Source organism: Tigriopus californicus, chromosome 12, assembly GCF_007210705.1.
Source record: "Tigriopus californicus strain San Diego chromosome 12, Tcal_SD_v2.1, whole genome shotgun sequence".
Lineage (NCBI taxonomy): Eukaryota > Metazoa > Arthropoda > Copepoda > Harpacticoida > Harpacticidae > Tigriopus > Tigriopus californicus.
The window spans coordinates 7202318-7229765 of record NC_081451.1 but is presented as its reverse complement, the minus strand read 5'-3'; the positions used below and the strand labels follow the sequence as shown (position 1 = coordinate 7229765).

The 27448-nt window shown below is 41.9% G+C and overlaps 5 protein-coding genes across 6 annotated transcripts in view; 3 read left to right on the top strand and 2 right to left on the bottom strand.

Annotated features, from left to right (window-relative positions):
• The window catches only part of LOC131892141 (synaptotagmin-15B-like), a 14899-nt gene extending 12584 nt beyond the window's left edge, over positions 1 to 2315 (top strand). For both annotated transcript variants that reach the window (XM_059241915.1, XM_059241914.1), the window contains exons 11-15: positions 522 to 603; positions 708 to 836; positions 1521 to 1655; positions 1879 to 2089; positions 2179 to 2315. In XM_059241915.1, coding sequence (XP_059097898.1) covers positions 522 to 603; positions 708 to 836; positions 1521 to 1655; positions 1879 to 2089; positions 2179 to 2315 — 694 coding nt within the window. The remainder of the gene's footprint in view (positions 1 to 521; positions 604 to 707; positions 837 to 1520; positions 1656 to 1878; positions 2090 to 2178) is intronic.
• Positions 2316 to 2332: 17 nt separating this feature from the next.
• Positions 2333 to 7888, bottom strand: LOC131892142 (disintegrin and metalloproteinase domain-containing protein 10-like). The gene is made up of 7 exons (XM_059241916.1): positions 7463 to 7888; positions 7153 to 7333; positions 5463 to 5697; positions 5138 to 5251; positions 4237 to 4395; positions 2619 to 2847; positions 2333 to 2532 (listed from the first exon to the last, which is right to left on the bottom strand). The coding sequence occupies exons 1-7, from the start codon at positions 7638 to 7640 to the stop codon at positions 2333 to 2335; spliced, it is 1296 nt and encodes a 431-aa protein (XP_059097899.1). The 5' UTR covers positions 7641 to 7888.
• Positions 7889 to 10299: 2411 nt separating this feature from the next.
• Positions 10300 to 20663, top strand: LOC131892036 (cadherin-23-like). Its single transcript, XM_059241760.1, has 28 exons — positions 10300 to 11037; positions 11453 to 11707; positions 11829 to 12034; positions 12579 to 12809; positions 12885 to 13070; positions 13141 to 13318; positions 13384 to 13749; positions 13833 to 14041; positions 14129 to 14360; positions 14441 to 14702; positions 14785 to 14905; positions 15481 to 15582; positions 15660 to 15815; positions 15888 to 16271; positions 16344 to 16469; positions 16540 to 16794; positions 16874 to 17176; positions 17249 to 17326; positions 17402 to 17557; positions 17637 to 17942; positions 18012 to 18132; positions 18259 to 18431; positions 18512 to 18714; positions 19334 to 19505; positions 19571 to 19758; positions 19850 to 19976; positions 20058 to 20182; positions 20391 to 20663. The coding sequence occupies exons 1-28, from the start codon at positions 10311 to 10313 to the stop codon at positions 20590 to 20592; spliced, it is 6150 nt and encodes a 2049-aa protein (XP_059097743.1). The 5' UTR covers positions 10300 to 10310; the 3' UTR covers positions 20593 to 20663.
• A 2414-nt stretch (positions 20664 to 23077) lies between these two features.
• LOC131891406 (peptidyl-prolyl cis-trans isomerase FKBP8-like) lies at positions 23078 to 24740 on the top strand. Its single transcript, XM_059240958.1, has 6 exons — positions 23078 to 23470; positions 23529 to 23678; positions 23746 to 23944; positions 24006 to 24198; positions 24268 to 24404; positions 24475 to 24740. Exons 1-6 carry the CDS (start codon positions 23197 to 23199, stop codon positions 24677 to 24679), a joined length of 1158 nt encoding a protein of 385 aa, XP_059096941.1. The 5' UTR covers positions 23078 to 23196; the 3' UTR covers positions 24680 to 24740.
• Positions 24741 to 25201: 461 nt separating this feature from the next.
• Positions 25202 to 26660, bottom strand: LOC131891460 (zinc finger protein ZFAT-like). The gene is made up of 2 exons (XM_059241048.1): positions 26124 to 26660; positions 25202 to 25724 (listed from the first exon to the last, which is right to left on the bottom strand). Exons 1-2 carry the CDS (start codon positions 26459 to 26461, stop codon positions 25340 to 25342), a joined length of 723 nt encoding a protein of 240 aa, XP_059097031.1. The 5' UTR covers positions 26462 to 26660; the 3' UTR covers positions 25202 to 25339.
• Positions 26661 to 27448: the final 788 nt, after the last annotated feature.

Below are 27448 nucleotides of genomic sequence, written 5' to 3'. Positions count from 1 at the left end.
GAGCTTTCTAAGTAGATACAAATGGTTGGATGGTCTCAACTCTGAATCACTCAATTGAAGTACGTATTTTTCATTGATTTCACTACGTTTGAAAGAGGCAATTAACGACATGTCGACCCCGATTCTTGATTTATGGCAAATGTTTCGACTCATATATTTAGATATTCTCACGCCGGGCAAGACAAAATCATTCAGCGGACTTAGTCATCACTTTTTGGAACTCTAATCCTCAGTAGTACAAGATGAAACGTGATGCCCCTTTTGTACCGGAAGAAAAGAGTTGAATTATGAACTTTTTCCGCGGTACCTTTCTCAAAAAGGTACCTACATTTTCAATGACCCTGAATGATTCTTCGTTTAAAGGTTCTTACGAAAATAAAATCATCAATTTCAGACTAACTTTTCTCATTCCAAGTACTAAGGTCCTCCAGAATTGACGTACCTACTAAGCATAACTGATAAAAAGTTTCGTTTTTTCCTCCACTCAACTCACTCACTCACTTATTCGTTGCCTCACTCAGCTTGACTCTGCTCCCCGATGAAAGGAGTCTCATTAACGGAACATACACCCAAAAAGACAGCCACAAGACATATCTCTTTCCGGTGAGTTTGCCGTCTCCGTTCCTAGCCTTCCCAGGTGTGTGCCTGGAACGGGGAGATGACTTCCAGTTAATGAATTATGCTCCCACGTTCATTTTCTTCCCAAGGTATCGCGATCTGACCTTCCCCATCGAACGTTGAGAATCAATTTTCTGGGAAATCGAGGCCATAGAAAACCCGCTCGCATTGGCGTGGTCCTCAAACCCATGAGACATCCACCCAAAGATTCCTTTGAGGTAGGAAGAATACAAGCAACGCCTGCCTTGATTACTTACTACTTACAACACATCAGCCACCCTTGATTGGACCTTCTGGCTGAAGGAATTGAACCAACCACGACCGTAATATCATGGTTTGAACATGAGCCATCTCGATGGGCTATGGTTTCAGACCAAGTGGTTTGAACTCACTGACGTACTAAGGTTGCCTTGTCACCACGGTCGCTTGATAGACAAAGGAGATTATGAGGAAAAATGAGCTCACAGTGAGCACTCAAGGTCGAACTTGTGGAAAGGTCTTCTAGCTTTGAAATAGGATAACTATTATTCGCAGTTTTCGTTTTTATTTCTCCTTTCTTTCCATCTTTCATTAAAACTTTTTTGCAATGCGTTTTTCCTGCACTTTTCTGCAACGGAAAAACTGGGCATTGGTGCACTCGTCGGTAAAGATTTGATACATCAAATCATTTTCTGTTCCCATGGACTTGGCCCCAATAGGTGTGATCATGCTATGTTAATATTGTTAATCATCTGTACCCTAAGCCATTTACTACATTTTGTCCTTTGAAGTGTATCCATAGTACGTTCTTAAACCAAGTGCTCAAGAAAATCAAGTTCCAAGGACTGGAATGTCTCAGCTCAGCGTGTGGAGCATTTTCGTTAACAGATCTCCAAAACAATTATTTTCGTTTCTTTTTCCAGGTGTTTACTGAACTCGTTCAAGACCAAAGCGACGAAGAGGAGGAAGGAGCAACGCCTCGGGTGAAGATCTCGTTGTGTGCAAATCCAACGTTGGAGCGACTCACCGTCGCTGTTTACCAATGCGATGGTTTAGAGGTGAGCTAAATGCTTTTATTGGATCTCAATAACAAAGCGATTTCGAATCAAACAAAGCGGGATGGAAAGATGCCGTTTCATGGTTCATTTTACATATAGACGAGCCGGCCTCCTAACGCTGTCGTTCCTTCCAAGAGCGCCCTCTATTTGGCAATAATGCACTTTTCGATCGGAATGTACATAGAAAGAGGAAATTGCCTCACGGCCTTTTCTTTCATTTTAGTCGTGGGCCCAAGGGTTAAACAAATGCTATGTGAAAGTGTGCCTACAACAGAATTTGAAGACCATCAAGATCAAGAAGACGGACGTCATCAAGGTTTCATCGGATGAAGTGGCCTTCAACCAATCGTTTAATTTCAAAGTGGACATTGAGTCCATGAAAGAGATGGGTATCGCCATTCAAGTGGTGGAAGCCACCAACATGCTCGACAGAGGTGCTCAGAAAACATCTGAATCAACACTTGTTCAATTTGTTCAATGTAATAGCATGCCTTCGGGTGGTTTGTTTTCGTTCCATTTCCAGATAAAGACATTGGGTTCGTTGTTCTCGGCAGTTCCATGTTGGCCAAGGGCTCGGGTGAGGAGCATTGGAACAAGGCCATTCAGATCCCCAAGGAGACCACCGTCATGTGGCACAACCTCAGTCCGGATAGCTTGTGAAGATAAGTTGTCGACCACTAGATGGCGTTCAGAGTGGCGTCGCTCATCTTCCAATAGTTCCCAATGCCAAAGTTCATGACCGACACCTCATTCCTCATATCGTGATTGATGTTTTCGCGTTGTACCCTGTGCACTAGGACCTCCAAACAGCTGAAAGTGGCGTGTAGCCTCAGCAGCACGATCCCGAGGCCAAGCAATACTGATACAAAAGCCACAGCTGGAAAATACAATTGGACTCAACCGTGCTGAATAGGTGTGGTTTTCATTCCTTAATGGCAAGCAACAAATAGTAAAAGTACTCACTCCAAATGATATTAACGAGTCCATTCTTGGCTCGTTCCAAACGGAGGCAATTGGACCTCTCGGTTCGCCTGGCGAAATATTCGCAATTGGGCTCATGGTGAGGTTGAGATTCGCGATAATCATCTGAACCACTCCTGGTCTGCCAACAAGTCATGCGATCTAGGTTTTTGCCAATGTCTCTCATGGCGCACGTTGATAAGGTTTTGGACGTATTTCCTTCAATGATTTTCTATTTAAGAAGAGGGCAATTTTAATAAAAATACTCAACAACCGAGTTCATTGTTAATACTCAAAAAAGCTGTGAAAATGGCAAATAATCCTTCTTCTTGCTTTTTGGATCTATTAGGGCTCAAGGTTTCAAATTGTCCCATTTTTCATAAACATACACAAATGCCCCTTTGTGTTATAGAACGATAAAATAATATGAATGAGGGCTTACTGGATTTATTTTAAGAAAAGGTTGTAATTGTTAAACTTTGTTCGATAAACCTCAAGATGGTTGATGTAGCTAGAGACCCTGGTCAGAGACGAGCGAGGTTTGACAAGTGGCTCCACTTCAAAAAAGTAAGCAATCAGATGAACTAAAAAGTTTCCAAACAGATTTTGAATTGATGCGCTGTATAAGAAAGAGTACTGTCATGTCAAGTATCATTGAATATTTTCTTCAAGGACACTGCGAAATTTTACTCAAAGACAAGCTGATTCGTGGATATGGGATTTTAGTTCATTAAGAATAGCTTTGTTACTTCCTAAATATTTTCTGAACCCAATTTTTCATAAGATTAGATTGCTAACATATTTCACTCCATTATTCAAATTAACATTATGGCATCTTCAGTCTCAGTTTCTTGAGTCTCTCAAGAAACAAGTGCCTTTTATATTTAACAATGTTTTTTGTTAAAATGGTTGTACTCTGTCTTTTGAAGCGCATTACTCCAAATTGACACTGGCAGCACGCAAGAAATCAGAGTGACAACTATATTTTATTGAGAAATACCACACTGATGCAATTTTAATGGCAGAGGACAGTTTAATGCTGTAAAATAAGTTGATTGAACCCAAGGTGAATCATATTTGTCATAAACCATTCAAAGCTTTGCCTTCTTATGCAATACAAACATTTTAGGTCTTTTTAGAAGGAACTGACTCCCTCTTGAGAATGTTTCCAAACAAAGTCCATGTTCGTTGATATTTGGCAGCCAATCATATCGCTCGAATTGGATGACGTATACTCAATCTCGCGGGTCTCTGCATCCAGGGTCCCTAGCTGCAGCCAAAGAGCAACGCATTCACTTGGGCTGAGTCATTTCAGATTCGATTTCAGTCTTGAATATAATATCAATAATTCCGGAGCAAAAATTGGATTGCTTTGATGAAAAGACAAGATTCAAAGACAAGTTCTGAAAGAATGGGCCAATTTGAGTTAGGATAAAGCATAAAAAGTCAATTCGTGTTTGATGATGTAACATAATTTAATGCGACTAAAACAGCAGATTTTTTATAAGGTCTTTTTGACCTTGCTAAAATCATTTTATGAAGTTTGACTTTTATGAAGTTTTGAGTCATTTCTTATTCGCTGCCCTGCATCTGAGCTTCAAGCATAGGTTATTATACTTACCAGGACATCCGAGGTCATCAAGAAGTGTAAATCATCCTTGCGGCCATATTTGGAGCAACCTTTGTCGATCTCATCGTCGTGTTTGGCGCCAAGACTGTGGCCAATTTCATGGACAAAGACATTTTTTGCTCCACCCTCGTGAAATACTTCAGAAGCCATCTAAAAAATAGTAGCATTGCAATAAATGTCACAAAAATTGCACAACACAAGTCGGTTCTGAATTCCATGTTTTTTTCTTGGATATGTGGCAGTTTGAGTTGTCAATAAAAGTTAAAACTGGATTACGGCTTGTCAAAAATAAATTGAATTTGTGACATTTTAATTTTGCAAGGTCGGATAACGCAAAGTGTAACTACAATTATGGGTACTTCCTAACGATCAATCACTCAATTGACCATGTGAAGTAAGGGAAATTCAAGAGAAAAAAAATAGTGTGGCAACCCTGATTTTGGCCATTTGGATGGAGAATTGAGACAAACATCACATCCAACCTGCACTAGACAGAATTAATTTGTCATTTATTTCAATTTGTCGGCTGGTAGAAGCATAAACTGTTCTGATATTGAGCCAAGATATTAGTACTGGGATAAAATTCCACAAAAAATGAAAGTTTTATGCTTAAGTTTTCTAAAACAACAAACTCGACAATTTAAAATCCAGTGAGAGTTGGGTGTGATGATTGTTTGAATTCTCTCGCCACAAAATGCCTAAAATCACTACACTCTTCCTTGAATTTCCATTACTTCACCTGGGGAATTGAGGAAGCACATTTGAATAATTCGATTAGTTAAAATACAACCGCCCTGACAGCTTGACCCGAAAAGTCTGCCCAAGTGAATCAAGTCACCCATTTTCGACACCGTTGCATCGAATTGTGAGCCTTTCAGTGATCGAGGATTACCTTCATGTTGACCACCCCTGTATTTCTGAAGTAGAAAGGAGTCATGCAATGAGCATCGTTTTGGGCGCAATATCCAAAGTTTGTGGTGGATTGAGTCATCCTTGAATCATATCCCTGGAGCGTAAACATGAAACATGAAATCAATAGGAGTGGCTTTTCAGTGTTTTTCGTGCACTATCTTACTCATTAAACTTCTCACAATCAAACGAATTTGAAGCAGCTACTGATAATAGTGGCAAGCTTAGAAAAACTGAAGAACTTGATGGCAAAGTAAATGGAAGTAAACTTTAGTGAATTCAAATAAACGACCCTATCAAAGTTGTACCTTGATCCATGCCACGCCCTGGAAGTCGTTCATTTGTCGGTAGGTCAATGCATAGGAGAGACAAAACGGTGCGTGATCTTGTGCGGAGAACAAGTGAAGGTAGAAGCGCATCGTCCGGATGTCATTGCAGAACACATTGTAGGTCATGTTGTGTTTGCACAAGATCGGCTCTTGACACAGATCGGACATGGGAATATTTGGCTCCTGACAATCCACTACCTTGCCAAAGGGATCCCTGAAACAAGGTCCATTAAACCTCAAGGTCATTTGATCCAAATGTAATTTCACTAAATGAAAACATGCATCTTGTTGAAAAAAACAAACCAGTAAGATGATTCTTCTACAACGGAAGTTAAAAGCTGGCGTAGTTTATTTCGAAATGAACATCGACGAAAGGAACTCAGTTTTAGTGCTCCCCACAAATGCCTCTTCACAATGGAATGCTTACAGTTTTGATAGTACCCAATTTCTCATTCAGCAAAAACAGCGAGCACTATTTAAATCCATCGTCAATTTGAACCGAACTAGCAAGTCTAGAAGTCTAGAAGTCTAGAAGACTAGCAAGAGCTAGGTCATCAAAATTTTATTTCAGGATAGTTTCGTACAATGTCAAAACTTTGTGTTTTGCAATATCTGCTCCAAATGGTTTCGTTGGACCGGAATCATGGACCAGGCACGCCACCTTACTTTGGATTCTCATTGGTCTAGACAATCACAGCATTTCTGACTTACTCACTAAGCACAAAAGGGCTGCCTAAGCCATCAGTGTGACCCTGGAGGATTCAGACCTTGACTACCAGTCGATCAAAGGTCCATCAAAGAGGCAGAAATAGCCTTGAATTCAGTACGTGAGATTGTCCAAGGCACTATTTATGAGGATCCTCCACGTCCATTAGTGCTATCTTAAGGGAGTTAGGGGTGACTGAGACCCATATAAGGCGAATTGTGGGAGTGGACAAGAGGTATCTCTTTTACTAGGTACATGAGAAGTGGCCAATTGGCCAACAAAAAATGAGATTGAGAGACAATCTAATGGACGTCATAGAACCAACAGGGATGAGTAAATGAAAAAATCGATCAGCTTTAAAACGAAGTGAAGAATTAGGCCTCAAATTTGAAGCGATTTTTGGCCAAAATGAAGTGGTTCGAATAATAAAGTGTCATTTCCCCATCCTCTGGTGGGGAAAAAGGGACGGAGAAAAACAAAACCCAAAAAAGGAAGTTGAATTTGATGTTCAATTTTTTTGGTATATGAAATTTAAATAGCAACATCTGGACGAGCCAAATCGTGCATGCTCCACAAAAGTAAATAAAAAGGTCCCAAACAAAGGGAAACAAGTTGAGAAGGAAGGAGATAAGGGCCCAAATGTCAATGGAAGGGCAAAACTGAAAAATATTAATAAAAAGTCGAAAAAATGTCAGAAAAAAATAGAAAAAGTGCTAAAAAAGGTGAGAATATTGGAAATTTGGAAAAATTCTGTTGTCCAAAAGGATTAAGAAAAAAGCTAAAATGTGTTTTTCAGGTATCAACTTTTTTCTGAGGTCTGATAAATAGATACATGATGGTATAAAATGGATTATGATTGACTTCGTCAATAATGATAGTGGGGATGATAAATTGAATCAACAAAGATTTTATTTTGCATTGAGTGTCTTTTATAATAAATGAAACCTAAGACATGGAGCTCACCTAGGATGGAAATCACATGGGGATTCATCTATGATGTAATGCGACAACTGGAACTTGACTCCTTTATGAATCTTGTGCCCATCCCCATAGAATTCAGCCAGTGAGTAGATAGCGTTGGCTTCTGTAACCATTTCTGACATTAGCCTTTTCAGTCGAAGGCGTGTAGCGGTCACATTCGATTCTGTAATCAAGATATACCGTCAGCAAAGCAGACACTTAAAAACGCAGCATTGTGACTAGGTTTCGTGATATCAAGACCGTTTTTTCCCATTGAACTCACCCAACCTCAGCAATTTGCCTGCTCACTTACGTTCCAAGACATTAACTTGTCTCCACAAATATGGATCCACATAAAAGAACAAGCTGCACACGTGCTCCTTCACTGGATTCCGCATTGAATTGGCGGACTGGGGAGAGGGCAAGGATGCTGAGAGGACCCCAATGTTCAGGAGAAGTAATCTCAAGACATTGGCCATTCCCAATGTCATTTACTTATTCGGGACTTGAACTTTGGACGTAGATGGTCAACATGGTTGTGAGCTCGCCATGCAATTGTCATGGAAGCCAGACAAGTGGCCCTCTTTTGTGATCAAGCACAAATGCTAGAAGCCCTTTTCACAGGTTCACCCCCCCTCAGCGCAGCCAAAGGTAGGATGAACCTTTAAAGATCAAACCAAGGACAAGGAAAGAAAGCTTGTGGTACCCCGCTGTACTGCTTTTGTGTATTTGATAATCTCTGATGCCATAAATAGGACAATATTATCAAATGCTCCAAGGGAATACTCGATGACTGGAATTTCAAGTTATTTAATCACATAAATCTGTCTCATGTGCCACGCCATAGTTTTGTAAGTCTAACCAATACTTCATTAAAAGGTTTGAATTTAAGTTTCACGTCATTCGTTCCGGAAATAAAGTATCCCGCCAAGATTTAAAACAAAATGTGTCAAAATTATCAAACCATTGCAATGGCTCAAACGGTAAAGTTGCTAGTTTTTAGACCAAAAGTTGCCGGGGTTTTTTTGGCTGCAAAACGATATTTTTCGACAACTCTAGAATCCATTTAATCACCTCAACTATCCCTTTTAAGATGTGGTTAAAAAATTGTTTCAACGAAGAGATCGTCCTCAACCCAATTGGGAAAAGGATTGTCAGTCCCACATATCTTTTCCTCTAATCAAATTCAGTCCACCTCCAACGTTGGCCCAGTTCATATGATTCCAACATACTTTTGGCGAAATTAAATCCTTTTCAACATTCCTTCAAACTATGACGAACCATGACGAATACTTGCTGAGATATTAGATAGCAACCATTATACAATCCGGACTTTCAATACGTTCTCGCCCCTCCTCTATGTAAGTTATGTTGTTACTCTTCTCGTTTTTCTTAGACACTATTTATTTTTGTATCATTGTTGGGCTTGATCAGGAAATGGCTTCACCGAGTTTGATACTGTGAACTATTGTATAAAAGGCGATAAAAAATGGCAAAATTCGTCTTCGGCAAATTTCGAAATAGATTGTGAAATCGAAACCATAATCAAATGTGATATGATTTTAAACTCTATATCTACGGAAAGTTCTGATGGAAAATCTGAGTTTGCTTAACATTGAAAATTTGTAAATCATTAATTTGACATTCATTGAAATAATCGTTGGTAATTCTAGATCAAGATCTTTTATAAAAGAAATGCCTTGAAAAGTATTAATCTTAAATTTTACAAATTAACCCTACTTGCAAAGAAAGAAGATTTAGGAAATGAAGAAAAAATTGCGATTTGTTTGTTCAATCTTATGATCAGTAGGTTCTGGGAAGAATTAATGCTTAAGGTAAAGAATGTGAAGCCCAAAAATTTTTTTATTGCGATTTTGCACATTCCTTTAGAACAAGCGAACTCAAAGACTGTATAAGGGAAATCGGACGACTTGAGTTCAAAATTGTCGCATTTCCTTTTGATGAAATCCTGAATTTCGAATACGTGCATTAGTAACCCTAGTGAGGCTTTGATTCCCATTCGTGTTCTCTTAAAATAGATTCTTTGCTTCTAGAGTTCTAGAATTCCACTAATTCTCTCTGAACCTGGTACGTGCAGTAGCTTTTGAAGCGTAAGATTATGCAAATTGCTTTTGAAAAAAAAATACTTCTGCCCAAGCCATACAATTTGAACGATTACATACATAGATGCCTTTTGACAGAAGTGACACATCGATGCTTCACCCGTTCACCCGTTCAATTGGTTGAAATTTCCTTCAACAGAAGCAACAACCTTTACAAATTAGTACACCAAGCTAGCTAAAACAAATCTGTTTTAATTATTTTCAAAAGTACATGGAGTACTTTAAAACACACTTTCAGATATTCACCGCAGTCATCATTGATAAGTTCTGACTTTTGCTTTGGGTCATTTAACTGGGTGATGTTAATTTCTAGAAACATACTTTTTTGACGTTTTCGGTGAATCTATTTTCGCCACAACAAATTTCAGTACTAGATATTTCATTTCTAGACAAACCCCTTTTTTGAACACGTAAAATAAACGCTCTCCCTAACAACAATTGAACATGAATGAACATTTCAGTATATTTGTCTAAAATCCCCGACCCGCCCTATCTTAAAGGGTTTCTTCGACCAACTCGTCGATATACCAAGTATCGATCATTTCTTGTTATACATGTACTTTGTTTTCATACATTCAATGACATTTTTTGTATTACGTTGCAAAATCTGTGAACTTTTAAGCCAGCAAGAAAGATCACAGAGGGTAAGATGTTACTTCTTGGCTGGCTCTGGTCCTCCTCGTTGATTTCCTTGAGGCAACCTTTTTGTTCATGGACCATGGACACCGGACAACAACGTGCGGTTGATTGGCTAGAGGCGAGAAATATGCGCCTTCCTCCGTTTTTGATATTCGTCGTGTTCACCTGACCAAGTTGGGGCCAATCCGTTTCACAGGTGAAGCAGTCCATCCATGCCCAAGTCGAGGGAAACCAATGGATATGGATGGTTCTTCCAACACAACCCAGGTAAAGAAAGAGAGGAAGAAGACCAGTCTGTTGGAATCCACCACCACCACCGCCACCAATTCGACTACACACTCACTCACTCACTCACACACACGCACATATACGTACAGACCATCCCAGAGAGAAACTTACATGTGCAACAGTCGCGATGGAGACCGCCTCACCTGTGCCTGTCATGTCTTAAAATATATACTAGCTCGAAAAATCACCCTCAAAATGCGGCCAATACAATTCTTAGTGATTCATCTTCTCACATTGACGTTATGCAGTGCTCAAGTGACGCCCAGTTTTGGGCGCTTTCGGCCGAGTAATCGCCAGAGACAGCCCATCATTCGGAGACCGCCTCCGCCGGAGGAAACCTCGCTATTTGACTCCAACGGGGCTCAAAGACCGCCTCGACCGCAGATTGTTGGCATAAAGAGTCGTCGTGTTTTGCCCAATCAACCGGTTTTTGCCTCCAATGAAATCAATATTGTTCCGACTGAGAGTGAATCCGGATCTCCGGGTAACGAGGCTGAGTCCAAGATCATCAACGATCCGCCGCCACTGACTAGACCCTCGTTGAACCCCTTTCGACCTCAAAACCGACCGCGACCACGACCTCGGCCTCAACCTCGGCCGGACGTACCTCTGCAACCGGAAGTTGAACCGGAAATTGTGCCACCACCCAGCCTTACGGAAATTCCTCTTCAACCTCCTCCATCCAGACCGACCTCAAGACCCTTCCAACCTCCTCCATCCAGACCGACCTCAAGACCCTTCCAACCTCCGCCCAATGCTCCTATTAGAGCAGTGCGACAACCTCAAACTGGGATCGGCCCTTCAAACGCCATCAATCAGCCACCAATTCTAACCCCAGGTAAGATGATTAATCAATTGTGGATCAGCGTAAAGTTGCGCATAAGAGTGGCAAAAAATGCTATAAGTAATGCAACTAGGCGCGAAAAAACAACAAATACAGAGTTGCAAGTATTTGAGATCAAGTTTTTATCGAGGTTAAAAAATGTCCGTTAAAGAACAAATCAAGTTTAAAGAAAAATATGCAACAAAAAGCCAATACTCCAAATGAATCGGAATTTAGTTTGATAAATGACTACCCTAGGGAGGATCTCCAAAATCCTTAAAATAAACCATTTCCCTCCCCCCCCCAAAAAAAAAAATACATTGAACAAGAAGAAAGAAACATTTGCATTATTTGCACTGCTCTAACTGTCATCGAGTACAATTTGAGCACAAGAACATGTTTTGACCGTGGGTGTCCTTCTTGTTGGCAGGGGGAGATTTATTAGGATTTGAGCTCCCTGAAGACACTCCAGTGGGATCCGTGGTGTACACGCTCAAAGGAGAGGATCCCGAGGGATCACAGGTGTTCTACACCATCAGTGGGGATTACTTCAGCATCAACAAAGCCACTGGCGGCATTACCTTGCGCACTGCTTTGGATCGCGAGGTTGCGGAGCGTATTGAAGTGGTCATCACCATTCAGGATGAGGCTTTCAACTTGATCCCTTTCCGACGCGAGATTCTAGGTAACAAAATTTGCATATTTTCTCTGCTAAACCGGTTCTCCATGAGTGGGTGTGCTCTCATCATGTGTGTGATATCTTGACTTGAAAAATCAATGACGGTTGTGTGTCGTCTTTTCCCTAGTCTTGGATAAGAATGACAATGCTCCTGAGTTCCTAAGTGCACCTTACCGTTTCACGTTGAATGAGACGGTGCCTGTTGGAGAAGTGGTGTTCACCTCTATCGCCATCACGGATGCTGACAAGAACGAAAATGCCAAAATCACGTTGGAATGCGAAGAAGCCGAATCGAGAGATGGAGTTTGCGAGACGTTTGCAGTGGAAGCTCGGGTGAGAAATTGTTTCGGGTGCTTTTTTTATATCTCATGTTGGTATCGTCGTCTTTTGCGAGTTTGCATTGTGACAAAAATCGCTAGTATTAAGATATCTACAATAGATTCTTGGTTGGTGCACTTCAGCTTTTCGAGTCCATTTGCAGGGAGACCCAGCATTATGTTCACCCTCAAACACTATTATATTCTTTGCTCGATTCCATATAAATAGAGACCTCAAAGGATTTTCTGACAGTTCTCCCTTCCTCTACAAATGTGTAACCTTTTGAGTATGGGATGTGTGAGATGATGAATTCATTTTTGCGTTCATGTTTTAACATTTTTTATCGCAAGGGATTTTTTGGGAGCATCCTTGTACTTTTGTGAATCCGATTAGAACCTAACATGAGACTTTTGCAGACACCACTAATTTGAAATTCGAAGCGCGCCATTGTTTGCCTCACGTTATATATTTGAAATGCAACAAGAGAAGACTGATTCAATGCAAGACGGTGAATATTGCAAAATCCTCCGATTGAAAATGAGGCTTATTCGTTTCGCAGGAGTTGTCAACCGGGTCGTATGTGGGAGTGATTTCCTTGAAACGACCCTTAGACCACGAGGAACGCTCGTCGTACAACATGATTCTCAAGGCTCGGGATTCGGCTTCCGAAGGAGAAAATCCCCTGTCAGCCACCACAAACGTGTTTATTAACGTCGGGGACATTCAAGACCAGATCCCAACCTTCATGAATGCTCCTTATTCCACCACGGTTCAAGAAAACACGCCGTCGGTCTGTTGCCCTTTTTCGGATAAGTACCAGACTTGAATGATACAGGATGCGACAAATAAAAATGGACTTTTTCAGGGGACGTCAATATTTCAAATCCTTGCGAGGGACGGTGACACTGGTAAGCCGAGAGACATTGAACTCTCGATAGTGGGTGATACTCAAGATTTCTTTGTGCTGGACCCACCAGAAAAGTCTGAGAATGGAGTTTTTTCAACCATTTTGCGAAAGTCTGACACCACAAATCTGGACAGGGAGATGGAGGTAAATTGTATTTTAGTGCGATTTTGTTTAAAGGATTCAAAGTAACCCAAACCAAACCATGATATTTCAGGTCATTTTGGCTCAGGGAGGCCTGTATGCCTTTCAAGTTCGAGCCCGAGAAATTGTAGAGAATGGAGTTTATGGAGATGAAGCTGTCAGTAACGTGACTGTGGTGGTCACAGATCAAAATGATGAAATTCCAGAGTTCAATGGCGCTAACTTTACTGTGGCAGTCCCAGAAGATGTTGGTGAGTTGCAACTGAAGTGTAAAAGCTTTATTGTCTCGTATCCTTAAATTTTCACCTATCCTCAGGTGCGGATACTCCATTGCCAGACCTTAATATCCAAGTGAATGACGCAGATATCTCAAGGAATTCAGAATATGACCTGATATTGGAAAATGTGCTCAACTCAGATGGCGTATTTACAGTTTACCCAACAAGAGCTCAAGGCCGGACACCAGTGATCATCCGGGTAGCAAACCCAGCACGTTTGGACTATGAGTCAGAGCAAGGCAGAAACTTTGTATTCAATGTGAATGCCGTTCAAGGTGGCAAGATCATGTCCAGTGTTACTGTTAATGTGATTGTCACTGATGCCAATGACAATTCACCCATCTTTGATCAGCCAATTTATGCTTTTGAAATCCCAGAAGATCTCTCTCCAGGCTCAGGAATTGGTAAGCAAGCCTTTTCATGTATTTTTTCAAAAAAAAAACTGAAAACATAATCACCACTCATTAATGGATTTTCTACCGTCCAGGTTCAATAACAGCACTTGATGCCGATTCCGGTCGTTTTGGTCAGGTTGAATACGGCTTGAATGGCTTTGGATCGGAGAAATTTGACGTCAATCCAATTACGGGAGAAATATCTGTCGCACCCTGTGGTGCAGATTTACTCCACTGTCTCGATTTTGAGACCCAACAAACATTCGTACTCACCTTCACTGGAACTGATGGTGGCGAGCAGGCAAGGATCCGTCCAGCATTTAGCATTTAGGATCTTCTAAAGTAGACCAAATAGAAAAAATAGATGGATTTTTGCCATTCTTTGCAGGTCTCAACCACGGCTTTGCACATTCGAGTGCAAGATGTCAACGACAACTACCCTATTTTTGACCAGGACGAATATTTGCGAGTGGTCGAAGAGCATGCCATGGTATTCGACGTGCCTCTCATCATTCAAGCTCGAGACGTCGACGGACCCGCCCAAGGGGGCGGGAAGATCTTCTACAACATTCATTCCATCAATTCGGAGTCCACTGTATTCAAGATTGACCCTCTGACAGGTTCGTGCTGCTTGTTAAATCCCGTGACGTTCGAGGAAGACCATTATGATTAAGTGCCATTGTCACTTTTGTTGATTCAGGAGAAATGTCGTTCGTTCAGCCAGCCGAAGAGACCGATACCGAGAAAGGTCGTTACGAGATCGTTGTACGAGCCACCGATGGCGGCAAACCACCTCTCTCTAATGATGTGGCCGTGGTGGTGAAAGTGGGATCCATAAGTAACGAGAAGCCGCTCTTTGAGCAACCTCTCTACGAGTTTATGGTGAAAGAAGACGCCATCAAGGGGGAAGCTGTGGCTCAAGTTTCGGCCACTGATCCAGATGGCGATAACGCACAATTGAGGTATTTATATTTCGAACGATTTATTGATTGTCGAGGCATGGTTCGGAAGTGGAAATCGAGCTGGTTTTTCCCCCCCTTCTAGATACCACATTCACTCTGGTGCCAAGGATAATTTTGTGATTGACCCTCGATCGGGAGAAATTTCGGTGGCTTTGGATGCAGATTTAGACATTCAACGGAATGGGGATACCTACGAAATCCGAGTGAGATTTTCTTTTGGTTTTAAAACATTTACAATTTCCATGCAAGCATAAGAGACTAGACTTGATTAGGGAAAGATTCAATCAGTCATGTATACATCATTTCGTATATGCGAACATTCAAAGCTATTTCAAGCTGTCATACGAGATGTTTTCAGATGAATTACCCTTTCAAGATGAAAATCTCAATAACGCAACGTTGTAAATCATTTTTCTCTCAAAATATGTCGGAATACCACGTTTCCCACGACTTATCGGCTATTTGGCAACCTTTCAAGAGCAATCAAAAGAGCCATAACTATTCCGACGAAATCTAGAATTCACTCTTGATTCCAAAGTTGCTTTTTTACTTATTAGCCAAAGAATTGTTTCTTATTAACCTTCAACATCGGTACCTGTAAGCGGTAAGTTTGAACAAGAACTTTTAAAAGATATGACAATATGGCTCAATGAATGACATGATCACGATGCTGTGGTATTGTGAACCCTTTTTTTATTTTTTTCATAGAAGGGGCATATTCTATTAATAAATAACGCAGAGAACATTGTTCTAATTCATTCATGTTTACGGAATTTAGGTGCAAGTGGATGACAGTGGCACGCCCTACAAGCAAACTGGCGAAACTCTTGTCCGATTCACTATTCAGGACATCAATGACAAACCTCCCAAATTTGAACAAGTAAGTAAACCTAACACGTTCAACTAAAAAGCAAGAAAACCTCGCCCATTCTTTCATATTTCGATCCATCTGTTTAGGAATCTTACACCGTGTACGTTTTGGAAAGTGTTCCCGTGGGCGAAACTGTTTTACAAGTGAATGCCAACGATGACGATCGGAACTCGGTGCTTCAATTCAAGATCGTGGATCCCGTCACAGCTCGAGACAAAACCGGAAACACGTTGAGCAACCCGGTAAGATCGAAACAGCAAGATCGATTGTTCTTTCGAGGATTTGCTCTAGGATCCTTTCTTCCAATCCTTAAGAGTCCTTTCGACTTCACCCGATCCTTCACCATTGATCCAAATGATGGTCGGATCACGGTTCAGGAGCCTCTGTCTCACAACTCGGCCGCTGTCATCATCTTGACCGTTGAGGTCAGAGACATGAATGCTGAGGAAGATCGTCGTGTGGACGAAAGCGAGGATGAAACTACCACCATGGTCACCATTGAAAAAGATCAGGCCTCCACGCAGGTGGATAAGGCCGAAGTCACTTTCTTCATTCAGGCCTTCCGAGCGGATAGTCCCCAATTTGCCCATCCTTGGACTCCCAGTGATCCCACCTTGATGTTTGAGATCAAGGAGGAGCAGCCGATTGGCCATGTTTTGGTGAAGCTGAGTGCCAAAGATCCCATTACGGGACAGCCGGTAAACTATCGAATGATAAGGCCTAGCAAGCCCGGGGTCGAGACACCTGATTGTGAGCATTTCTTCCTATAGATCACCCAATTCGAGAAAGTGGCGACCTCGGACCCGGAAAACCTGATTGACATATCCCCATTGACCGGTGAAGTGATCAGCAACCAGATCCTGGATTTTGAACAAAGGCCCGACGTGACTTTCCAGGTAGGTTCTGTTACTTTAGATGTGGAGGAACGATAAAGGCTTATTGGGTGTTTGATATCTGTATCCTTAGGTTCGTGCCATAGCCGAGGACAGAATCAGCGATGCCCGAGTGAAGCTCCAATTGGTCGATGTCAACGATAACGCTCCGATTTTTGAACAAGAATCCTACGCCATCAGCATCCCGGAGTCGACCTTTCCTCTGACCAAGATCCTGACCGTAAAGGCCACAGATCTTGATACCGGTGATCGTGGGGCAATTGCGTATTCCATCAGTGGTCAAGGAGAGGGCTTCTTCATCATTGATCCCAAAGAGGGACATCTCATGGTAAGTTCACTTGGTGGTCAATCAACAAAGTGTTCCAAAAGGGGATCAATTGACAGCAAAGACCTTAATACGTCCACAGGTCAATGCCGGTCCCCATGGCAGATCCCAATTAGACAGAGAGACGCAAGCCATCCACGAGGTCCAAGTGATTGCTACCGATTCTCCCAAAGGCGGTCCCAGCCAAAAATCCACGTTGGTCAATGTCCAAGTGGAGCTCTCGGATGTCAATGACGTGCCACCTCAGTTTTTGGAATCCAGGTATTCGGCAGTTGTGGCGGAGAACTCGGCTCCAGGGACTCCGGTCACCATGGTCAAGGCCGAGGATCCGGATCTGGGCGGAGGTGGACGCGTGCGATACATGTTTCCACCGGGCGTCAACGCGGTGAGGATATATCTGCATTTGGGCATAATCAAAAACACAATACATGTAATTTTTATCTTGTTCCATTCGTAGGACAAGAAACTGTTTGCCATTGATGAAACCACTGGTGAGATAACGACCGCCCAAACCTTGACTGGCAAGGGACGACAGGTACGGAATCCAATGATTTCACTCAAATGAGTACTAGTGGCTATTGGTTCCAAAACGGTCTATGATTTCCTCCAGACTCCGTACGTGTTGAAAGTTAGAGCCCTGGATTTCGGGGATATTGAATTGTTTTCGGATACGGATGTATACATCACCGTTGGGGACGTGTCCAGCAACGACGGAGTGCCTCAATTTATCAAACCCGAGCCCAACGATATCGCCCACATTGCCGAGGTACGCCTCGGCACCTTCAGTGCTTTAAGTACCTTCAGTGTACTGGAGACCATGTAAAACGCAATCCCTCCGCTTTCAGAATGCCAATCCGGGGAGTAAAGTCTACCAAGTTGAGGCTTACGATCCGGATGATCCGGAGACGGCCAATGGAAAAATCATTTATTCTCTGCCCGATGATGGGACGATCATCCGCAAATTGTTCCAAATCGATCCCAATAACGGGATTATCAGTACCCGCGTCACTCTGGATCGCGAGGAACGATCCGAGTATACCCTAATCATCGACATCCACGATCTTGGCTCTCCTCCGCAACAAACGTCCCGTCTTCTCAAAGTGGTCGTGGACGATGTGGACGATTTCTCACCCGTTTTCGAGCGACAGAGAGTGAGAAGGAACAGCCTTGGATCTGGCTAGTGACCTTTGTGCCTCATATCTTCTAATGTTTCCTTGTAGAATTCCGTTCCTTTGGAGATTGAAGTGATTGAAGAGCTGCCATTGGGAACGGTGATCGGTCAAATCACTGCCATTGATGAAGATGAAGGAGAAAACGGCCAAATTGATTACGCCATCACTTGTAAGTGCTTGAAGACATTGATTGTTTCTTGTCTTGTGCTAAATTATTATGACACCCTCCCCCCCCCCACCCCCCAAAAAAAATGCCAGTGGGATGAGTCATTTATTTCATTTCATTCTAAATCAGATGGAAACGATGACGGCATTTTTAAGCTCGAGAGGAACGAGAATAACTCGGCCATTATTTCGGTGGCCAAACGATTGGACCGCGAATATGAGCCGGAACATTTGCTCACCGTCAAATGCTTTCGTCCCTATGAACGAAACGTGAAGAGCCAAGAAAAGCGTTATGATCCCGCGGTGAGTAACTAATTAATCCATTGTTTGAAGCATCCTGAGGATAAGAAGGCATTCAAAAATGTGAACCTCTTCAATACAAGGCCTTGGATGAGATTCAAGTTCGAGTCATCATAATCGACGTGGATGACAACAGTCCCACTTTTGTGGAGAGGAACCTGACCTTGGGCGTGCGGGTAAATGCCCCGGTTTACACCACGATTGCTACATTGCAAGCCGTAGATGCCGATGCGGATTCAACGCCCATCACTTACGGCATGGAGAACATCACCTACTACAGACCCAGGTACAGCATGGGGAACGCATTACACACAAACTTGAGTTTGTGGGATTTAGGATATCTGTTTTAGCCTGGCTAAATGATGCGATGAGAGCCTAAGTTAAAGTAAATAATTTTTAAGGCAACTTACACGGGACAGTGTTGTCGAGTAGCCCTCGCGTGATCGAAGTCCATTCGGATAAGGAAATGGTCTTTCAAATTGTCAGCTTACAGATCTGTGTTACCTTGGTTGGGAGCACCCACCGGTTTTTAATTCTAGTTGTTCCTTTCTTCACATCCCGTTGCAGGGTTGCGACAATATCGAGCCGAAACGTTCTAATACTAAAGTTGGCTTATTGTAGAAAAATACGAAGAAAGAATAAAGCTACCCTCAAACGTCAATACATACGCCAATTCTATACAATTCGTTGATGAATCAGATGCAAGAATACAAAGTTCACTGCTTTTGATATTTTTGAACAGACGAGGATTCCAATCCCAGGAGCGGCAAGGCAAAAATGTTAAGAAGCATTTGGCTGCTTTGTGTCTTTCTGGCAGTTCGAATATAGGTTTCAAGGATTTTCTGGGTGGAAAGAAATTGAAAAAAAAATGAACTCATAAACAAGAACATATTATTTGCGTTTAGAACAAACACCCTGGAAATTTTGGACAATGACATTTTCCTTGTGGATGGATTAACCGGATTGCTTCAAACCAACCAGACTCTCGGTCGATTTGCCGATGGTTACTTCTTGATCTTTATCAAGGCCACCAATGGACGTTACGATGTTCGAAATGGAGACTTTGCTCGCTTGAAGGTAAGCTCTTATTTGACCTTTAAAACCATGGCTTTGTTTTCAATTTGAAGTTCGTTTCCTTTAAGGTATATGTCTTGCAAGACACGGAGCTCATGAAGTTCGTTTTCAACCGAAATCCTTCCGTGGTCCAGGAGAAGATCCCGGATTTCAAAAAGGACATCCAAGAAGCGTTTGCAGAGCCTTTAAAGTTCAATATCTATGAGACCGAGTTCTACAGCAAATTTGATGGAAGTCTAGACTTTGGCAGAACCAGGTAAGTCATAATTGGTATTCATGCACCGTGTGTTGAATGGCGAGTACTAGTTCTAAAGACAATTAACGATCTCTTTCCTCGTCCTTAATAGCTCATGCTTCCAAATTATTCAAAACGAAAATTCCGTGGAATTGAAACGAGCCGAGGAATTGTTGGATTTTAGTCAAAATCCTCCCTTGAAGGATATTTTGGATCGGTACGATATCGTGGATATCGAGGTGAGTTAGTTACACGAGTGAATCTAGCCATATCAAATCAGTTCAGAAATAAACAAAAAATTGAAACGCACTCAATTCCAGCGTTGTTCCACATTGATTCCATCTGATTCAATCAATTGGATTGAGGCGTGCATTATCGTCATTGCCTTCCTCATAGGCCTACTCGCTTTCATCTCCGCCATCGTTTTATGCTGCCTCTACAGCAAGTAAGTGTTGGGTGCTCAATCCAGTCATCTGAAAGGAAAGCTTTTAACGTAATTGACAAAATACTCCTTGATTTCACCTCCCGATTTCACCCTCAGATTGGAAAGGTTTCGGGAGATGAAAACAAATAACTGGCGCAATATATTCCTTTCCTTTTTCGCAACCTAGTCAAAGGCATCCGTCCAAAATGTAATTCTTTTTTTCTTTAAGCTATAAGCGCAATATACATCGAAGTGCTCCGGTGAAGATTGTAGAAGCTCCAGTGCGAACCTATTTACCCACGTCCTTGCCCCCAGGATCGGTGAGGGCGGCTCCTTCCATCGCCGGATCAGATGGCCGCGCTCTCTATGATTGGCAAGAGTCCACCATTCCCATGGATGTGGCCAGTTACCGCAGTCTACCACACCATTAGTGATATGTACTAATTATCAATTTATTCAAAGTTATTGTTAACAAAAGTAGAAATACAGTTGTGATCTCAAATACCTTGTTACTGAATCAGAATACCATTGCTCGATGTTACAATACTTTGTGTGCTATCTATCATATGAAGTAAATCCCCTCCAACTTTTTGGATATTTTTAAGACTTTGAAAACGATAAGGAAAAACCAAGAATACGTAAAATATGATTGATAAAGTTCGAAATCAGTTTCGACTAGAGACTTCCAAAAAGTACTAAAGTTGACTTTTCCTCGTTTCTTCCCAAACGTTTAATCAAATCTGATGGCACAGACAACGATAAGAAACAAACACAATTACGTAAAATTTTGAATTAATAAAATTCTAAATCAATTTTCGACATTCGACACCAAACACACTGTTTCTTCGAAAAAGTAATTCTAAACATTATACGTTTCCTTAGTGATAATATAATCATACGTTCGTAGGTGATGGCACAGAAAAGCTAACATACACCATACAGGGGTGGGTGCTTTAAGGTAGGCACGATTTAAATAACAAATTTATGAGAATTTAAATCAACTTGAAAACCAAATCTGATTTTGAATCAATCTAATGAGAAGAGTGTAATTTTCGCTTTGTTTTATCCCCAAAACAAATAGAAATCTTGATTTAGAACTCGAAACTGCCAAATATGGCCTTTGAAAGTAAACTCACTGTTAACTAGTTTCATGTAGGTTTTTATCAAATGCTCTAACCATCATGCCAAAATCAGTGCTGAGCAGAAAACTGAAAATATTTTCAGTTACGGTAAACTTTGTTAAAACCATTCCAATGCAAAGGGATTGTGTAAGGTATATTGAATTCCATAAGAAGAACATTGCGCTTGACGCGATGGATTTTTCCTTTGAACTTGATCTTTTTAAGATCACAAAACAATAATGTCAAGTGGGAAATGAGAATTTGGGGGATTACCGTTGGGTGGGAAATGTTTTGCTCCAGTTGTTGTGGTTGGTTACACAAAAAAGCAATACCCATATTTGTGTATAGGTGTTTCGTTTCGCTCACTCGAAAATCTAAAATTGCCGCTTTAAGCCAAGTAAAAAATCCTAACATAGATAAGAACCTCGGTCAACAAAGTCAAAAATCAATTCGAAAAAAAGGGAGAACAGCGAGCGAGCAATAGAGATGATAAAACGCTATGAACGCCATACTTCCAACGTTAAGCCAGTGACTCTTTCCATATCAATCGGGAAAGTTCTTTTTTTTGTGCATCAAATCAAAATGTCTGCCGAGGCCGAAGTCTTTGCTTCCATAGATAACTCGATCAAGTTACTTGTGGAAATCAAACGGATCATCCATGACTCCAGGGCTTCCTACACCGCCTTGAATGATCTTGTCATAAAGATCAACCACATAAACGAGGAGTTGATATTATTTCGCGAGGCTGCCGCCCAATGCCGGGAAAATCTGCTCGCTCAATCGGAAAAGTGATCCCTCATCCTCGAGGATACAAACTAGAGGGGTTCCTCTAATACAAACATACGTCAAGAGTATTTATTAAACTTTGTGTTGGGGTGAAGAGGGTTGATCCTCGTTCGGTCAGCGAAGCCAGCCATTACATCATTTATTAAGAAATTCTGAGAGGCAGTCCAATGTTGCATTCCGTATCAGATTGGTTTTCCGTCTGTGGGTGTGGTTGAGAGTTGAGAAAGACATGGAATTATGTAGAATCAAACCACATGCGTTTCGAAATTCGATTCGAAAATTCGATTCGAAAATAATCTTGTGTTTCAAGATAAGCTCATTGCGGCGTCGAGAAGAAATGTGAGAGGTTTAAGTTTTGCTCTTCAATGGGATTACATGAAGAGCAAAAGGTATAGGCTATCCGAAAACCGGTTTTTGGCAACCCTTTCACATTTCCTCTCGACGCCGAAGTGGAATGTCATTGATGCTGAAATGTGTTTCAGGTAAGGATATCTTATAATACCTTGAACTAAATACAGCTAGCGTCTCTAAAGAGGAAACAACTGTTTTTTATGATGCCCATTGCATTCGTAATTGCTGGTTGTTGTGTTTTTTCAACTTTAGTTTTTTTTAAAATAATTTTGTGGGGTATCCTCAATCTTTCTCTTTAAGAGGGTTATCCTAGTTATCACAGTTACCATACGGCTTCATGGCCTTGTGGAAAATAATACTGGAACAAAAGTCCAAAATGTAAACAAATTATTAAAAATTGTTTCTCCTTGAAATCCGACAAACGTTAAGAAATTGTTTCATGATATAAACCTCTCTCTTCGGTCCTCCATTTCAACCTCAAACTTCGCAAGGTACGCTTATTGTTAAACTTCAGGCTGCATTTCTGTCAATCTTGAATCAAAAGAAATAACCCATTTGTATCACACTCTCCTCATTTGGGACACTCTAAACGATTTTGAATGATAGTTACTGGCCCAGGACTCCGTCCACGTGTATCCATTGAACGTTGGTGGCACCCTGTCTCAGCTGTTAACTGAAGATATGATAAACAGAGGTTGCAGAACATTCCAGTGGCAATCTTATTAATCTTCCATCTCGAAGATAGCATCAAATCAATTCACACACCCAGGTCTCCTCATGGCGACCTCAGAAGATGCCCCCGTCCAATTGGAGCCCTCAGTGAGCGACTCGGTTATCCAGGACGAATCCAAAAGCCAAGGTGAGGCTGTCCCTGTGGCAGAAAAACCCAAGCCACAGGAAGATGATGATTATGATCATGCGGGAGAGTATGATTCCCAAGGATATCTGGATGTTTTGGGCTCCGGACGACTTCGCAAAAAGACTCTCAAAGAAGGCGATATTTCGGCGGGTAAACCCCGACAAGGAGATACGGTTCGCATGAAATACACAGGTAAGCTACAGAACCTTTATTTAGTTGCATCCGACGTAATCACGCCAATCTCTCCCAGTCTCATTTGATGGGGCCATCCGTGTCAAGGAAACCGAGATCGAGTTCCAAGCATCAGAAAGTGAAGTAATCCAAGCCATGGACTTGGTATGTTGCCTGATGCATCCCGGTGAAATCACGGAAGTGATTGCCGATCCAGAATTCGCTTATGGTATACAGAGTGGTCTTGAAAGTAGCAAGCTAGTGGCGTCTGATGTGTTTTCTTAACCCCGATTTAGGTCAGATTGGATTGCCGGGTTCGGGCATTCCTCCGAAAGCGGCCGTGATCTTCCAGATGGAACTCCTGTCCATGGAAATGAGTGCCTCCATTCAAGGCTTGGAACTGAATGAGCGTCTTCGGATAGGCCGACGGAAGAAAGATTGTGGCAACTACTGGTTCGCGCGACAAGAGGTCCCCTTCGCTATGCAATGTTATAGGTGAGTAAAGTGGATCCCCGAATTCGGTGTATTTTTGATAGTGAAAGCCTCTTGTCCACAGGAAAGCCATTGAATATTTTGACGACGAAGCACTCACTCTGGACGTGCCTATTGATCGTTTCTCGTTACCCGAAGAGTTCCAAGTTTTGTTAGGCGAACGTCTGAAGGCTTTGAACAATCTCGCCTTGTGCCAAATCAAGATCGATGCTCTAGATTCTGCTCTCATGTCACTCTCCTATGTTTTGAAGGTCGAGGTAGGTACTCTTCAGGATTATGGGATCAAGTTCGACTAATAGTTTTCAATCGCACTTTGATCTTTATAGCCCAACAACGAGAAGGCCCTTTATCGGAAAGGGAAGGCCCTGCAGAGCAAGAATCGCATCGATGAGGCCCTTGGCATTTACAAACGCATCCAAATGCTCTATCCCAACAACACGCAAGTCAAAGCTGATATATTAAAGTGCGAAACCGGTCGAAAAACGCCCTCTTGTGTTTGTATATGTCAACATAGTATCCCGGTTTTTTTTCAGATTGTCTTCCGTTCAGAAGAAAAACAAAGAGAAAGAAACCAGATTGTCCAGGAAAATGTTGGGCTTAGATAAAGTGGAGGCGGAGAAGTCTTCAAACGTCAAGGCGTACTTAAAAGTCATGGCCAAGAACATCGGATTCGCCGCATGTAGTTTGGGCGTGGTCTTGGCCGCAGTGGCCGTGTCTCAGAAATGGAATTCCAGCTGAATCATGTTAAAATTGTATCAAAAAATTGTAAGTGTTGTAGTAAAATTCTTTGCCAAGTCTATTCCCATTTTTTTTTTCAAGATCAAAACAAATATAGCTATACGATGTAGTGGGGGGTAGGGCATTTTACCCAGGGGTTATTAACTTTATATCTTAATGTCAAGCAGAGTTTTAAATGCAAAGATTCAAGCTAAATATGGGTTTGCCGATGGGCAAGTAAGCTCAAGAAACGCTCCTTTCTAACTTCCTTGGGAACCTCCATGTCCAACGCACTAGATAAATCCAAACAAAAATCACCCTTTTTATAGGGAGCAAAGCTGAATTAAATGAAGAGTTATGTTGGCATAAGCATTCCTTGACCTCACTGAATATAGATCAACGGTTTCGTCTGAAATTGTGCAAATTTGGCTTCTTGAACAAGCCATTGTTCAAGAAACCAGTCCTTAGAACGGTGTATGTCCATAGGTTCTGAATTTCCTGAAAGATGAAACCACCTTGACCAATTGGTCATAGCGTAAGGTTCATGTAAGTGTTCTTTTATTTCTTAGTTAACAACTTTGGGAGAGATTTGCCTTTTTCAGTAGACGATATATCTATATTTATAAGAATACTTTGGGGAGAACAGGTTGGTTGTAGCGCTTAACCTCTACCCCGTGAGAGTCAAGACGTGGGCACCGACCTATGGTCGTGGGCCATGTGCTGCTTGAGATGGCTCTTTCGAAGAGCTTTGTACGGACACAATTGGCATTCGAACGCCTCCTTTTCAAGTTTTAAGTGTCGATTTTGAACATGTGTCTTCAGAATGCCTTTGGTTCCAGCGCGATATTCGCAAAAGTCGCACGGAAAATTCCGCGCCTTTTCGTGCACGGTCAACATGTGAGCGCGGAGATTGCCCTTCTGAATAGAGACAAACTTGCACAGCTCACACTTGAAAGTCTTCATCTTGTAGTGCACCGAGTTAATGTGAACCTTTAACAGACCCTTCTGCTTGGTTCCAAAATCGCAAATAGTACAAGCGTACAACTTCTTCCCGTTCACATCATACCTGAAACATTCAAGGATAAAAAAATGTGTCTAAATCTAATTAATTTAACAAATATGAAGAAAAACATCCCATATATTTACAATGAACCGAAAGAAAGCAAAAATCAAACCTACTGACATCGCGAATTTGAGAAATACATATTGCCTTGTGTGCCAAACAATGGTTTTCAACGAATTCGTACTTGTAACCCTAGGGACTCTTTTTTCTGATAAGAGGAACACATGAATCTCAGAAGCAAAACTCTCTGCCGACCGCATTTGATACAAGTTAGATAGAGCTAATCTTGTCCGTAACATAATGCTCTTTCCCGCCGTTTCAAGATTGGCGCCAATCTTTACAAGTTTGCTCTAGACTGTACTTCTCCTACACAAAACAAACCGGAACACTGCTACAGCTTACCTTACGGTTTGTTTGGAAGCTGGTCCGTCGTCGTTCTCGGGCAATTCTCGCTTTACCTCCTTGACGGCCCAATCTGGGATCGAATTCGTGTTGCTGGAGGTCGACCCGTGGGCCCCCGAGTGTGGGATTGTCCCATTGGGCGCCTCGTGTGTGGAAATAGGCTGGAGCAAGGGATTCGAGCTGTGAGTGGGCACAAGTGAGATGGGTGCTTGGTGGTAGCCCAAGGGCGAATTTTGAAAGAAGCCCAGGGCATTCTTGGGGTCTATTGGAGGATAGAAAGACATGGGCGACTGGTTGGGCGGCGGAGCCGAGTATTTGCCTGGGGCCTGATGCTCCATGGTGGTCTTGATTGGATCATGTCCCAAGACGCCCGGAGTGGGTTCTCAATGACAGACCGAGCTGGCATCCAATCCGATGGTCATAGTGTTCGAACCCCAACCCTCCAATAGGCAACAAGCATCTTCAAAAGCTCCAAGTCTATCGATCGCAGTCGAGATGTCGAGCAAATCCCTGCCTAGGAGATAGAAAGACACGGCCAATCAGGAGACAGCTCAGGAAATACATAAACATTGAGAAATCACAAGCAAGGGGTTTCCAAATCCCAAGCCAACTAATTTGGACCTGTCCGCAACTTCTCTTTTGATATAAGTTGCTTCCAGTTTAAGTTGAAGCATTTTTGTGGGGACTCCTTGGAGCATTCTTTTTCCAAGTAATTTGGCCTTTTGAATAGATGACTGATTTTTTTTTGTCCCTGAATTCAGGGTGGCTTAAGGAAAGACTGAGAAATTTCAATGACAAACATTTCTGCTGGTCTTGTTTGGGTTTTGCTTCACCGATGTATCAATTGGTCAAATTTATAGTAGGAACTGATTTGGAATATGATCTTAAATAGGTGCTCAAATCAAGCAGATTTGGCACGAAGGTCCTTCAACAGGCATTTCAAAGTTTGTTCACTCTTGATTCAGTTTGGCAATTAGAAAAGCGACAAAATAGGGGTTGGAGGAATCGAATTTATGTCCAATAGACTAGCTATTGGGTTCTGGACTGAACTCTCAGTCATTAATAATAGTTTTCCTTCCACACAATTTTCGATTCCAAATCCTGCGCATTTTTCGCCGTCTGAACATAATCGGACGGCCAAACGAGGGAAAATATGAGAAACTGAAAATCATGAAGTAGAATGCTCGTAGCCTCATAAACAGTCCGTTACTGCAGCCAAGCATGATGTCTCGGTTTTTATCCTTATATCCTTGGTCAAGAAAGGTCTCGGAGGCATCCTTTGCAGTCATTTCCTTCTATGGCTTATCGTTTAGCTCTGCCTATGG

Bases quoted from the DNA above. Each gene is read 5' to 3' on its own strand.
- LOC131892142 (XM_059241916.1), bottom strand. From the start codon at position 7,640: ATGACATTGGGAATGGCCAATGTCTTGAGATTACTTCTCCTGAACATT. The intron at 7,334-7,462 runs GTAAGTGAGCAG...TCTTGATTACAG, and splicing joins ACAAGTTAATGTCTTGGAAC to AATCGAATGTGACCGCTACA. The intron at 2,848-4,236 runs GTAAGTATAATA...CTTCTTAAATAG, and splicing joins TGATGACCTCGGATGTCCTG to AAAATCATTGAAGGAAATAC.
- LOC131892036 (XM_059241760.1), top strand. From the start codon at position 10,311: ATGTGCAACAGTCGCGATGGAGACCGCCTCACCTGTGCCTGTCATGTC. The intron at 17,558-17,636 runs GTACGCCTCGGC...CTCCGCTTTCAG, and splicing joins ATATCGCCCACATTGCCGAG to AATGCCAATCCGGGGAGTAA. The intron at 19,759-19,849 runs GTAAGTCATAAT...CGTCCTTAATAG, and splicing joins CTAGACTTTGGCAGAACCAG to CTCATGCTTCCAAATTATTC.
- LOC131891406 (XM_059240958.1), top strand. From the start codon at position 23,197: ATGGCGACCTCAGAAGATGCCCCCGTCCAATTGGAGCCCTCAGTGAGC. The intron at 23,471-23,528 runs GTAAGCTACAGA...AATCTCTCCCAG, and splicing joins GGTTCGCATGAAATACACAG to TCTCATTTGATGGGGCCATC. The intron at 24,405-24,474 runs GTGCGAAACCGG...GTTTTTTTTCAG, and splicing joins GTCAAAGCTGATATATTAAA to ATTGTCTTCCGTTCAGAAGA.
- LOC131891460 (XM_059241048.1), bottom strand. From the start codon at position 26,461: ATGGAGCATCAGGCCCCAGGCAAATACTCGGCTCCGCCGCCCAACCAG. The intron at 25,725-26,123 runs GTAAGCTGTAGC...TGAATGTTTCAG, and splicing joins GCTTCCAAACAAACCGTAAG to GTATGATGTGAACGGGAAGA.